A 15,768-nucleotide genomic window follows, 5' to 3' on the forward strand; every position below is an offset into this window, starting at 1 on the left:
ACTTTGGAAACAGGGTTTAAGAGGAAAGGGGACGACCTTTTCTCCCTACTAACGTAGTCCCCATTTTCCTCTCTGCATATTGATACTTTGGAAGATATTTTTACATAATTTGATCAGAGTCCAACGGGGAAGTACCTCCACCTTACATAAAACCGCAGCCAAATAACACTAGACCCTACTCATATTGTTGTGTTCCTGCCGGTAAGGTTGCCAGAGCTCAACGTGGGTGCGGAGTGTTAGGGTCGGCAGCATGTAACTCCTCATATTAATAGACGTTAACCTCTTCGTAACTTGAAATCACTATTCAACATAACTCTAGCCATGAATTAGTGCAGAATTGCGGATACTAGCAGGATCGTACTAGACCGCCTAATTCAGTCCACAATTCGAACTCTCTTACACAGATCTAATCATCTATCTAAATGTGACAGCCTGCCAATCCAAACCCTTTAAATGTGAAGGATTTTCGAGCATATACTGGGTGTTTATTTAGTCACCTGCAATAATTTACGGGGTGAATATATATACTCTGTATCTTTAGGTATTTAAATTAAAGTATACTAACAATTTGTATATTTTCGGGTAGTTATAACATTTACTGGTTAACCAACCAAATACAAAACCGCCTGGACACTGAACGACCTGACTGTAACCTACATTAATTGATCATGTAATGTTTGCATCTACTATACTGGCTTAAAGAGCCATTTGAGAGAGAGAGAGAAAAAATATTTATTGCCACAAAAAACCTTATCAACAAAGTACAATATAATAACCTTAAATACTAAATACAAATTAATTAGAAAGATATATAGGTAATTCAACTTTTAATACCGGATGATTGGGCAATGGGCTCCAATCTCAGCATATGCCAAGCAGAGGGCCTAGCGCTGGTTTTCAGACTTCACAGAACTTTCAGACAGATTTGAGGGTTTTTGTTGATTATTTAAATACCTAAAGATACAGAGATACATACTGAGCAACTTTTACTATAGGACCAACCCCGAAATCGCGAAAAAATTGTCTGTTTTGGCTGTCTGACCTTGACATTTTCTATGGGAGAGTATTTTTTTTTTATAGTAATCAAATGTTCGTTGGTTCGGCCATTTACTGAGGATGGGTGAGGGTCGGGGTGTTAAGAGAGCTTATTTGGGACGACCGACTGGTCGCCGTCCAGTGAGTCGGCCCAGATACCGCTGGAGCGACAGTGTACAGGCGGATCTGTGCCAACTCAAAGCCGATAACTGGCAGGAAGTGGCACAGAATCGGGACAGGTGGCGTTCTCTCGTTTTGGAGGCCAAGACCCTCTTTGGATCACTGCGCCACAATAATAGTAGTTTATTAGTAATTAAATGTTGCATATAGCGTTGTTGTAACACGGGCATTACATTTAATTCAACCAAACAATTGAAAACTGTGACATATCAATGTCATTTCGAACATCAATCGTCCGAGATAGTACTTACGTTTAATAGCAAATGTATACACTCGTATTAAACACTAATCGATGTGTAAACAGGCCCTAAAGTAGTGTATACGCTTATAAGATATAAATAAATTATTGATTGAACTAGAATACAGGTGTCTTTGAGAAAGTTACTTAATATACGCTCAGAAATGCACTCTTGAAATTAACGAAAAAAACAGCACTGTATATATCCATTATGAATAATTCTGTTATTGTAAATAACACCCCTATAAAATTAGATTTTTTCGTTAGAAGACTTGTGTTTTTCCAGTAGTGAATCTCTTTCAAGATAACGTGACAAGTAAATTGTTAATAATAGAGTAAAAGCTGGAATAGAATGGCGCTGGTGGCCTAGCGGTAAGGGCGTGCGACTTTCAATCCGGAGGTCGCGGGTTCAAACCCCGGCTCGTACCAATGAGTTTTTCGGAACTTATGTACGAAATATCATTTGATATTTACCAGTCGCTTTTCGGTGAAGGAAAACATCGTGAGGAAACCGGACTAATCCCAACAAGGCCTAGTTTTACCCTCTGGGTTGGAAGGTCAGATGGCAGTCGCTTTCGTAAAAATTAGTGCCTACGCCAAATCTTGGGATTAGTTGTCAAGCGGACCCCAGGCTCCCATGAGCCGTGGCAATGTGCCGGGACAACGCTAGGAAGAAGAAGAAAAGAAGAGAGTAACAGCATTTTCTTTTTTTTTTTTTTTCATGTGACAGCCTCTTTCAGTGCGTCTCTATGCCGGTGAGCTAACGTAATCAGAGTAACATGGTCGTTGTATAAACTTCACATGTGGCCACTAAAACAGCTTCGTTTGAAAAGAAAACTCTCGTGGGACTCAGAATATTAAATAAGTTAAAGTTAAACCAAACTAAGTTGGCAGCGATTTTGATACCCCATGGGCCCATTTCTCGAACGGTATTAACTAACTAACTAACTGCTTTGGCTCAGCGATCCAAAAAGAATCTTGGCCTCCGAAACGAGAGAACGCCACCTGTCCCGATCCAGCGCGGTTTCCTGCCATGAATTGGCATTCAGCCGACGCAGGTCCGCCTCCACTACATCACACCAGCGGTACCTGGGGCGCCCGATCGGACGACGGCCGATTGGTCGCCCCAAGTACGCTTCCTTGACTACGCGATCCTTCCCCATTCTGAGTAGGTGACCGAGCCAGCGAAGTCTGTGGGATTTAGTTACGCCTATGATATTGGGCTCAGCCACCAACTCTTCGATCTCGGCGTTTTTCCGGATCCTCCAGGAGCCGTCGTCACTTCGGACAGGTCCCAGGATCTTCCTGAGCACTTTTCTTTCCGCTATCAGGAGCTGACTTTCCTCTTTTTGAGTTAGTGTCCAGGCCTCACAGCCGTACATGAGAATAGGCCGAATGACGGTTTTATAGATTATTAGTTTTGTACTCTTACTGAGAAGCCTGGACACCAACACTTTATGGAGGGCTGCACTACATCGTAGTGCGTTTTGAATACGCAGTGCAATCTCCTCCTCCCGGGTGTTTGTATCGGTGACTGTACATCCGAGGTAGCGGAACTTGTCAACACCCTGATAGACGGAACCCTCCACATGAAGGCTGTCACGGCGAACTCGCGTGTTTTTGTACCGTTTCATGTGAAGGTATACGGTTTTTGCTTGATTGATCCTGAGACCTATCTTGGTTGCTTCCTGCTCGAGGACCTTTACCGCCTCAACCACCTCTTCACGGCGTTCCCCTAAGAAAGCAAGGTCATCCGCATACCCAATCACCTTGTGCCTCCCACCCAACTCTACTCCTATGTCAAGGGTTATCACCTTGCGGACGACATGCTCTAGAGCCAGGTTGAAGAGTACAGGCGACAAGGCATCACCCTGCTTTAGGCCGGTTATTACCGCGAATTCGTCCGTCAGTTCTCCCCCAACTCTGACTCTCATCCTGCTCTTCTTGGTTGCCGTGGCGATTAAGGAAACTAGTTTTTTTGGGATGCCAAAATTAATGAGGATGGAATATAGGGCCCCCCGATCCACACTGTCGTAGGCTTTCGCGAAGTCCACAAACAAACAGTGGACGCTCTGCGCGTACTCCCACTTCTTCTGCATTATCTGCTTAAGCAGAAAAATCTGGTCCACTGCGCTGCGGTTTTTGCGAAACCCACATTGGTAATCGCCAAGGATTTTTTCAGCATGCGGCTCCAGTCTTTTTAACAGCACATTAGACCAGATTTTGTACGCAGATGTCAGCAGAGCGATCCCCCGATAGTTCGTGCACCTCTTCTTGGAGCCTTTTTTGTGGATCGGACAAATGACGCCCACATTCCACTCCTGTGGCTGTTCCTCAAGTTCCCATACCTTCAGCAAAAGTTCATACACTTTAGACTGAGCTAAACCACCACAACACTTCCAGACCTCAGACGGAATTCCGTCAATACCAGGAGATTTGTTGTTTTTTAGTCGCACTATGGCTTGATGGACTTCGTCAAAAGTTAGGGGTGGGACTTCAAGGTCAACAGCGTCATTGTCAGCTAAGGAAACTGGTTCGTCTAGAGGCCGGCCATTAAGAAGTTGCTGGAAATAGTCTCTCCACATGCTTTTTATGTCCTCTTTGGATGTTACGAGTTTCCGCTGTCATCTTCTAGTAGTTGGGAGACAGGTTGGTATCCTTTCTTAAAGGCGCTAAGTTCTTTGTAAAAAGTGCGAGATTGGTTTGCCCTTATCAACGTTTCCATCCCTCTGACAATGCCCTCCAGGTGCGTTCTCTTAGCTCGCCTAATGACGTTTCTGGCTTCCACTTGTATCTGTTTGTATTTACTTTCCCATCCATTATCCTGTTCTGCGAGAATTCTAAATTTCCTTCTCTCTTCCATTATTTCTCCACACTCGTTATTCCACCATTTCCTTCTCTTTCGTCTTTTCTTACGCCCAATAATTTTATTTGCCGCCTTATTTATTTTACTTTTCATATTTTCCCATAATATATTTACATCGTCATCTACTGCTAGCCCACTAAAACTATTACTCAGCTCTAGTTCAAATTTCTCTTTGATACTTTGGTCATTTAGTTTTTCCAGATCTAGGTGTTCCGTTTTGTCTTTATAAGATAGCTGTTTATTTACTTTAATTCTAACTTTAATTTTGATAGCTAGCATGAAGTGGTCGCTGTCACAGTCTGCACCTCTAAATGTTCTAACGTCTTGTATGACGTTTTTGTGTCTATCATCAATAAGGATGTGGTCGATTTGGTTGACAGTCTGTCCATTTGGAGACTTCCAGGTACCTTTATAAATGTCTTTATGGGGAAACATCGTGCTCTTTATTACCATTGCTTTAGATGTTGCAAAGCTAATCAGTCTCAGACCATTATCGTTAGAGTGGTCGTGCTTACTGTGTCTCCCGATGGTGGGTATGAAAATCTCCTCTTTTCCGACTTTTGCATTAAGATCTCCTGCCAGTATCTTTACGTCGTAGTTTGGCACTTGGTCATATATCATTTCTAGTTGTTCATAAAACTCATCTTTCACCTCGTCGCTTGTTACTTCTGTAGGTGCATACCCGTTGACGATTGATATATTTAATAGTTTTGTCCTAATACGAAGCACAGATATTCTGTCCGACACCGCGTCAAATCGAATCACATTCCCTACTAGTTTCTTAGACACGTAGAAACCAGTGCCACGAGTGTGCTGACCCGCATCATTGCCACTGTAAAACAATATTCCATTATCGACATTGCACTCTCCATTCCCCGGCCACCTTACTTCTTGCAGGGCTGCAACATCCACTCGGTATCTTTGCAGCTCTTTATCTAACTGGTAGAGGGCTCCAGGTCTAAATAGAGAGCGCACATTCCACGAAGCAAATCGGAGTTCCGTTTTTTCACGCCTAGAGTTGTTGGAATTGGGATCGGATCGTTTTTTCTCTTTATTCGGTTTCGTAACGTTTTAATTTTTTTTCCATGGGAGGGTTGTTAGCCCGCCGCACAACCCCCAGAATGCTGGAGGACCACACCATCGTTGGTTAGCGATTCCACTGGAATTAGCCGAGTAGCGTAGCTAGGCTGTACTACCGACCGTTCCCCCATCCACCACCCGGGGGACGCTCCTCTACGCCGCGAGGGACAGCGCGAGAACGATATTAACGGTATTAGACTACTATTATTAGTCCACAAACTGGGGCCCATTTCTCGAATGGCATTAGACTAATATTATTAGTTCATTAGCATTTTTAAAAATATTGAAAACAAAGATCATTAAATATTAATGAATCCGCTACTGTACTGGCCCCACACAGCTCTATCGGAACTTTAATGTGTTTAATTTGCGAGCGAGTGAGAGGGCAGTAACAAAACGTTCTCTTTTACTCGTGCATGTGATTTTAGTACCAAGTTATACCACAGAATCTATTGTACTAAGCAGTAGATACTAAAGTTCCTAAGTATGGCAAACACGCGGGATAGAATGTCCTACGATTCCTCCCGTGGTGCGCATACTATTTTTCTGCTCGACGGAGGCGGAAAGCGGCAACTTCGTTTAGCGCAGCGGGAGAAAAGTTGACGCTTTCCGCCCGGGCGAATTTACGAACAGTGTGTGTTAATTCTAGTATCGCCCGTGGTACAGTCACGTCTAAAAATATCGATACTTTCAGACGTGACGGTACACACAATGTTTTCCATCACACTTGTAAGGAAAAAACTAAATTATAAACGAAATAATTCTTAAATACGGTGAAATTTCAAACATTTGTCTTTTTAGACAGGGTAGGCATCGAAGGATTCAAAGACACAGACCTATCCGGCATTCAGCCACGATTGAAAATTGTGTAAAATTATTTTATAAGGCTATTCAATTTATCAAATTAAATATTTATAAACAGACACAAAAAATTGATTTATAATCGTCAGTATTTTAAAACTCATTAATTACTACTTGAAAAAAAACAGTATGCCCAATATGCCCATGGGCGTAACGAAAAAAAAAATCTATTACGCCCGCTCATTTCATCTCAGTATGCTGGCGTAAGGCATACAATAACACCGTTTACGAGCAAGTGTGATGAAAAATCCATTATGAATCTTTTTTTATACTGATGGTAAGCAGTCTCCGTAGCCTATGTACGCCTGCAACTCCAGAGGAGTTACATGCGCGTTGCCGACCCTAACACTCCACTCTTTGAGCTCTGGCCACCTTACTCACCGGCACGAACACAACACAATATTTTATGCCGTTTTGCCACTCCTCAAATTGAATAAAACACCAATTGGGTACAATTATCACTAGATACAGAAACTAAAAAAAGAATGACTTATATAATAATTATAATACATTACAAATAAATAAAAACTAACTTAAAACGTTTTATGTCATTTGGCTACGGAACCCTAAAAAAAGGGGTATTTAGTATGTTTAACGCCAATGTCTATCTGTCTGCGGCATCATAGCTCTCGAACAGACGGACCGATTTCGATGCGGTTTTTCTACATGATATCGAGTTAGGTCCGGTACGAAATGGTACTGAAATTAAACATTACATACATCTTCAAATAAAATGTCCACGTTAGACCTTCCTAGGTAGACTAGGGGCCTGTTTCACAATGTCCAAGTAAATACCTCAATAAGCTACTTGCCACTTATCTGACGAATAAAGTCATCTTAGGCGTTTCACAATCTTCAAATAAGCTTAACTGGTAGATAAAGTGCTAAGTTTTATCTGGCAGTTATTTGATTTGTTAATTAGCTATCCAATACTTTAGTTTGACATTCTGTCACAGGAGTAACAGGACTTAAGTAGCTTTTCGACCAAAAATAATAACAGACTCCAAACTTCACAGCACAGGTTTCATACGCCAGCAACTTCGCTCCACTTTCGAACTAAAACCTTAATAATTGTAAAATTCAGTATTTTCTACGGTTTCCTGCCCCTTTGTAGTGGCTACTGGAATTTCTGTTCACTTAGGAACAGCGTAATATGTGATATGGTGGATGAAAAGTCATTTTTCTACTCGTCGACTGATGGTTTAATAAGATTTCGTATACCAAACTAAAATTGCGTACTTTCATGTATGGGCTTCCACTTAACTATAATATTCATTTCGATATGCTGTAGTCAACTGTAAAAAAATTACCACTCACGTGCCGCCGCGCTCCCATAGAAAAGACAAAACGGGGGCGGGGCGCGGGGCGCAGGGAGGAGTCGCGCGTTTATGTCTACATTTTTGCCTACCAATTTTCATTAATTCTTTACGTCTTATAGTTAAAAAAAAAATTAGATGACTCGTAGAAAAAGTATTATATACAATAGTGATATAATCAAGCTTTTCAATCTCGTACTTTACTAAGGCAACTCATCAAGCTTTGTTGCCTAAACTGCGCTGACTAAAAAAATATATAAATATTATAGGACATTATTACACAAATTGACTAAGTCCCACAGTAAGCTCAGTAAGGCTTGTGTTGAGGGTACTTAGACAACGATATATATAAATATTTATAAATACTTAAATATATAGAAAACACCCATGACTCAGGAACAAATATCCATGCTCATCACACGAATAAGTGCCCTTACCAGGATTTGAACCCGGGACCATCAGCTTCGTAGGCAGGGTCACTACCAACTAGGCCAAGCCGGTCGTCAAATAAATAATTTAAAAATAATAAAAATGTCACAAAATTAATTACTAATTAAATCTAAATAAAAATAAAATATACATTTTTTAAACCTAATAAAGCCATATTCCTTACTTTATATTATTATCTATAGGTATACATGCAGTGGTTCATGTAAGGGCAATCAAACCTGTTGGAGGTCATTTTAAAAATGGCCAACATCATTTTTAAAATGACCTCCAGCCTGAAATAAATATGAATAAAGACATGAAATGGCTATCACGCACTCTGCTTGAGTGGCATTAACGTGAGACACTTCATTCGGTTCTTGACTGTTTGTTAATTTTATGTCTTTTAATTATTTATATAAGAATTCAATCATCGGAGACCCTCTCCATCTCTAAGGATATTTTAAGTCTTTTTTTAATTATATTTTATCTTTGACACTTAGAGACTTTTACATATGTAAAGAATTTTTTTGTGTAATTCGACAATTAGAGACTGTATACATCTCTAATAAAGTATCTAATATTTAATTGATTCCATATTTGCATTTGTATTTTGTTATTTATTGTAAAAATTTGACATGTAAAAGTGACCTTGTTATTTGCTGAATAAATGTTTGTTTGTTTGCAGAGGTGGACACACCGCCTGCGCAGAGTGGTGAAGAGCACGCGGTGTGCGCCTCCGCGAACATGCCCGATGCACTGCAGCGACGCGGCAACGCCAACATCACCCACGCATCGTTATCGTTATCGTTATGGTTAACCTAACCATATATGGACTTCTGGGTCTGAAATAAAGATATATTTATTTATTTATACTTGACGCTATATACTATTATGATTGTTGTATTGCCCATTTGCATGAAATTTTGAAATGAAGTTCTACGTTCCAGCAACTAGACCTGGGGGAGTTAGGCTGCGTTTCCACCGGATATGTGCGAGGATGCGTAACGAGGGATGTGTTAAGAACCAATAAAATCACTTCATTTGTTTTCATCGCTCGGCGTGTAGTCATTCTATGGCTCTTAACCAACTCATCCCTCGGTACGCGTGCTCGCAAATCTCTGGTAGAAAAGCAACCTTAGAGAAAAAAAAATGGAGAAGTAGTAAAATTAGGTATATAGTGTTTGATGTAAACTACGAATTTATTTGAGTAACTCTTAATTTAAGCTCTTGCCATTTAATTATTCTTAGATGTAAACGTGAAAACTATTTTTTAAATAAATTGCTGATCTGAAATTTATCAAATGGAACATTCAAGGAATATTTTTTACGATACAGGAGGCAAACAAGCAGACGGATCACGTGATGGTAAGCGATTACCGCCGCCCACGGACACCCGCAACACCGGAGGGGTTGTAAGTGCGTTACAATCATAATTATAGTTTTGTATTAGGGACACCTTGATATACATTGTTAGTAGATTTCTCCGCATTTTACCTTTATACTTAAATTTCTGTATACCTTTAATATTTTAACCCAAAACTTTAAGTTAAATAAAATAGACAGGTACCGAAGTATGTTAAAATAGATTAAATTTGTTACACGTGTTGATCCGCACAATAATAATTTAATTATTAAAATAAAGTGTAACATAACATTCGATAGAGAGAATACTATACAATACAATACAAATATACTTTATTGCACACCTCAATACAGAAACAGTACAAATAATACAACACATAAAGAAGAGGTAAACAACAGGCGATCTTATCGCTAAAAAGCGATCTCTTCCAGACAACCTTTAGGTAGCGGAATTAAAAAAAAAATGTTATGTCAGTAGGTGTTCCAGATGCAATAAAAGAAGTCTAGCACAGAATAAACACAAAACTAAACAATATATCATATACAAATATAAATAAAAAAGATATATAAATACATATACATACACCCACCCCACCACCCACCCACACAGCACAAGCACAACACACAAGCACAGAATACCCACTTAGCACAAGATTTAATAGTGGGGATTTCCCATTTCCTTATCGGGGAATAATAGATTCCGAGTATTTGATAAAGCGGTTTTTTAATCCAAAACTTAAAAGTTCTCGCATACATTTTCGAAAAAAACTATAAGGTAAATATTAAACTAAGTAGAAAGCACTTTCTCCTATCTAAAGAATACACGAAACAAACCGACATCACTGTTAAATTTTCTGTATCTTTTAGAATAAAGAAGAAGAAGATCCTTTTCCATATAGCTGGCATTTGTATATATATATGTGTGTGTGTTTGTATTGTATTGTATTTTTTTTAATAAATAAATATTATAGGACATTATTACACAAATTGACCAAGTCCCACAGTAAGCTCAATAAGGCTTGTGTTGAGGGTACTTAGACAACGATATTTATAATATATAAATATTTATAAATACTTAAATACATAGAAAACACCCATGACTCAGGAATAAATATCCATGCTCATCACACGAATAAATGCCCTTACCAGGATTTGAACCCGGGACCATCGGCTTCGCAGGCAGGGTCACTACCCATTGGGCCAAACTGGTCGTCCTATTGTAGTCCCTTGAAGCTGTGAAAAAACAAACTTCTAAGTTAACGTAAAAAAAGATTCGGTCGTTTATGCCGCAATTTTGTACATGTATGTATATATTTATTTATACATGTTTATTATTTATTTGTATTATGTATTGTTTTGTTGTGTGTATATTCTGTGCTAGACTTCTTTTATTTCATCTGGAAAACCTACTGATCTACTGAAAGAGTTTTTTTTTTATAAATAAATATTATAGGGTCATTCTTATACAAATTGACTGAATCTCACGGCAAGCCAAGAAGGCTTGTGTTGTGGGTACTCAGACAACGATATATATATAATAATATAATATACAAATACTTAAATACATAGAAAACATCCATGACAGGAACAAATATCTGTGTTCACCACACAAATGCCTTTACCGGGTTTCGAACCCAGGACCATCGGCATCATAGGCAGGGTCACTACCCACTAGGCCAGACCGGTCGTCGGAATTGTAATTTGTATTGTATTATCACTGAAAACGTTTCACAATTAGAGCGCTACCTTGGCATAGTAAAGCTGTCAGCAAACATGCCCCATTGTGACAACGGTTTAATTCGTGTAAGTGGGCATTATGCACTCCACAAAGATGCGGGAAAAATTGCACCAACCGGAGCGATGTTTTCCACTTGCAACCACTTTTTAACAGACTTTCAGCATTTAGGGTCCAGTACAATAATGAGTTCCGTGTGCTGATGGGGCTGCCCCATTTCTGTAGCGCATCGGGGATATTCGCGACGGCGCGGAAAGTCCGCGGAAGTAGACTTCGACGGACTTTCTCTAATCAAATCGGGGAAATCCTGAAGAAAGGCCAGGACAAGAGCAGCCTAAACCGGCGAGCGTGTATGAGGATTTTTATGAAAGTCAAATTCGAATAATCGAATTGCAAGCCCTAGACATGAGGTATAACTATGCCTGTAATTAGTTTATATAGCTCCAGCTTATAAAACAAATGAAAAAAGCCAGAAACAAGGTTTGTAATAAAAACTTAAATTCGCTGTATTTTTTTAACAATGGCATCTTCTTCTTCTGGCCTTATCCCACTTTTATTTTGTGTCGACTCTCCTAATCAATTTTCTCCAGTTACCTATATCTGTTCCGGGTCGTCGTTGGGTGCATATTCTTATTCTCTAGGTCTTTCTTAACTACGTCGTCCACTCTTTTCTTAAAGCTACATAAACTACGAGGAATTACATTAGCCATAGATATGCCTTATCCTATCGTAAGTACAAAGTTTCAGAGCAATCTAGCTAGTCGTTTTAAAATGACAGCGTAACTACGTTTGTATGGATAACCGAGCTTGCTGCGGACTCTTAAGATGAAGGTTATTAGATGTAGATATAGTATAGGGACGCCCGCTGGAAACAGGCGGGCTGTCGATAACGTGTTGCGTTCATTCAGCCCAATTCTCTGAGGTTGGAGCTGCAGGTATCTTATCTCCTGAAATCCTCTTGTTTTCCTGCAGAACAGAAGGACATTTTAAAGTTCGACGTCCTTTAGTTCGTTTTCTTTCAGGATGTCTCTACTGAATGCTATATCGCGGTGCCGCATACATAATACATTCTGCTAGTAAGTGTAAGCTAGTTTCCTCCATTCCTCCTTACCACAGTGTGGACAGGAGGCGTCTCTCCTAATTTCCATTATCTTAAGGTGTCTGTTAAGAGTGTTGTGACCAGTAATGATACCCGTCAGTAGTCTCAGACTGAAGGCTACTAGCTGGTGACTCTACTGTCTTCTCAATGGTTTTAAAAACTGCCACAAACGTGTTGTGGTATAGTTAAACTAGAGCACGATGTTTGTCAGTGTCAGCCGCAACGGAAACGCCGGAACACGACACTACCGGAATGTCTTTGAGGCCTTTATACATTATAAACCGGTTTCGTTTCATTTTTTATATCCAGCCAGCAAACAAGAAGCCTGTCTGTTGGTCAACTGTCACCATTGCCTATGGACGCCTGCAACTGAACTTTAGGTTTTATAGTAAAACAACGTATTAGTTACTCGATTACTTGTAGAAAAAGTATTACACACAATCATCATCATTATCTCAGCCATAAGACGTCCACTGCTGAACATAGGCCTCCCCCTTGAACCTCCACATGTACCGGTTGGAAGCGACCCACATCCAGCGTCTTCCGGCGACCTTGTGATATAATCAAGCTTCCATTATGTTTATTTTTATTGTAAATAAAAAGCTTTTATCAAGCTTTCAATCTCGTACCTTACTTAGGCAACTCAGCAAGCTTCATTGCCTAAACACGGCACTCGACTGAAAGCTCTCTCACGAGTGTATAAAATACTATTTATACACTTCATTTAGGTATCAAGTTTCAATAAATATCGTGAATTAATTACAGGTGTAATTCTGATATTAGTGTACGTTCGAATTTGTCTGTCTTCAAATGCCGACCCAAGGCCAGGCGGATTCAAGAGGAATACACCTAAAATGTAATCATGCAACGTGGCGGTTTCATCTCGTATCTATGTCATACCTGTGACTAGCTTCTCGTTGCTGTATACAGTATACATAACTGTGTTAAGCTAACATAGCGTAACTAGTTGGTATATTTTGGTTTCTGGACTAAGCAGTAAACAAGTAAATATTCTTCATAGTGGTGCACTATACAGTTAAATAAACATAGGAAATGAAATGTAGTTAAATAGTGAGGTGAAAAATGAAAAATTATGGATATCGCTGGATGAAACCACTGACTTCCTTGGTTGATATATTGTTCACTTTTTATTGAAACCTTTGAACTCAAGTGTTTTAAATAAAACATACTTGGTAGCATGTAAAATGTTGGAAGTGGTAAATGGGGAACTAACTAACTAACTGCTTTGGCTCAGCGATCCAAAAAGAATCTTGGCCTCCGAAACGAGAGAACGCGACCTGTCCCGATCCAGCGCGGTTTCCTGCCATGAATTGGCATTCAGCCGACGCAGGTCCGCCTCCACGACATCACACCAGCGGTACCTGGGGCGCCCGATCGGTCGACGGCCGGTTGGTCGCCCCAAGTACGCTTCCTTGACTACTGTACTGGGTAAATGGGGAAAGTATTGCAAATTTTGTAACTGAGTGCTTAAAAAACTTATGGGGCGAATCTTATGAAAATAACATTGAAAATATTCTTTTGATGTGTTCAGACAGCGTTGCGTATATGTTGAAGGCGGGGCGAATATTAAAGACAGTATTTCCAAATATGAAATGTGTAGATAAATATACTTAAACATTAGTATTCCTGGTAAGGGCATTTATTCGTGTGATTTGATATTTGTTCCTGAGTCATGGGTGTTTTCTATGTATTTATAAAGGAGGTTCCCGAATCGGTTGTCTGCACTAAGTTGCATAAGTCATGCTCATGTTATGTCACGACGGACCAGATATTACAATGCAAATTACGACAATGCAGAACATATCAGCCAGAAGGCTAATAAGGCTTTTGATTGATGACTGATGTACAGCGGGAATATTCGCTTTGTTCCGAGTACACTGTGGGACAAAATAACGTTCCGTGAACTTGTAGTAGGTTTAGTGAGCGGATTTAAAAAAGACGTAGCGCTTTTTTGGATTACAATACGGCTGTCATTAATTAAATTAGCAATCTTGAGGCCTATATTAATTCCGAGTATTTGACTTTCGCTTGATAAAAAAAAATTACGAACATAGGTCTAAAATGCACTTAAAAACATTATAACAACTTTTTTTTTTTTATGGAGGATAGGCAGGCGTTTGACCACGATCACACCTGATGGTAAGTGATGATGCGGTCTACGGTGGAGCACGCTTGCCTATGAGATACCTATTTACTCTAGCCTTGAAGAGATGAGCCTTGTTTGAGGGAATGTATTGATTACCTACTTTTTTATTTAATTAAACGTACAATGAATTAAAATTAAAAAAACATGATATCCACGCTCCTGGGCACGCACTTTCAGCTCAATGAGAGTGAGAGAAGAACAGGAACTTACTGCACCTTAAACAATAAAAAACAAAAATGCGGCGCTTGCTTACTTCCCGGAACCCGCGCTCATTCCGATACTTCGCGCGTAGTGAATTTGCTTTTGCGCTAGCTTATTATATGGTCGTAAGCAGCAAAACATGCTTTACCGTTAAAAAAAGAAGAATTAATCGAAAAATCACAACTACAGGTTAGAACGGTGTGTTTAGACTAATCTACGTGGAAAATTCAGAGGCTAAAATCGGTCCCATTTGCCTGTACAATGATTTTTTTTAAGGAAGCATTTTTGATACAATTTTCTGTGCTATAAAAGGTAGCCAATCGTGTAACGGCAACAATAGAAATGAAATCTATTCCATGAATAACCAGTTCACTAAACAGTACATTCATTAGTTTTGTAATTGCTGGGATAAATCAATATACCTGTAAAATCTTCGCTGGTCTCAGGTGTTGTCGAGGTGATTACTAAGAGTGGACAGTAGTATAAACGCTGGTTTACTTCCAAATTATAAGAAGTATAAAAAAGTGGTAAAGTGAACAGTCGTTGGGGAATCGGATAACAACCAGTAAGTTTTTGAAAGCTCTTGGAACTGTCAGAATTTTGAATGTAAAATTACTATAGGTAAATTTGAACAAACGATTGAATTTACACATGCGTCGGTGAGTGAAGCCAGACGAGCGTAATTTTGTGAGTTCTAAGCTGCGTAATTTCTGCTGCAGAAATTCTAATGTACACAACTCATTATGCGTCGCTGTATGAACTAAACACGCATTTTATATGAAACCGAATGCGGCAGAAATTGAGCAACCGAAATTACGCAACTCACAACTCAAAAATTACGTTCGTCTCGCTTAACCCTAAATGTGGTTCAAACCTTTGGGACCGCAGGTACATTCAATCCAACAATTAATTCTTTATTTCCAGTAAAACATATTAAAATACATGCAAATACAATTTAGAAATAACATTTTCCAATAGAACAGCACTCAGTCATTTCACTATTCAGATACTTGTCTCTTGATCATTGTTTTGTAAGTGTACACATTCGACTTACATTTGTACTTATTGTAATAAGTATTATTAAATATACATGGCCCATGGTGTTAAAATCGGTAGATCTTACGATCCTTTATCTTTGGCATTACTTTGACTTTAGTATATATACTGTGAGTATAGATAGACGGATAGATACATTTTTT

The 15,768-nt window shown here is 39.4% G+C and overlaps 1 protein-coding gene across 1 annotated transcript in view; it reads left to right on the forward strand.

The window, feature by feature from the left end:
- The first annotated feature begins 13,045 nt into the window (after positions 1-13,045).
- LOC133531055 (uncharacterized) overlaps positions 13,046-15,768 on the forward strand; it is a 44,640-nt gene continuing 41,917 nt past the window's right edge. Inside the window, exon 1 of the mRNA XM_061869150.1 lies at positions 13,046-13,329. Within this exon, the coding sequence (XP_061725134.1) occupies positions 13,285-13,329 (45 nt within the window). The 5' untranslated portion in view covers positions 13,046-13,284. The remainder of the gene's footprint in view (positions 13,330-15,768) is intronic.

This window comes from Cydia pomonella, chromosome 24, assembly GCF_033807575.1.
Source record: "Cydia pomonella isolate Wapato2018A chromosome 24, ilCydPomo1, whole genome shotgun sequence".
Classification (NCBI taxonomy): Eukaryota; Metazoa; Arthropoda; class Insecta; order Lepidoptera; family Tortricidae; genus Cydia; species Cydia pomonella.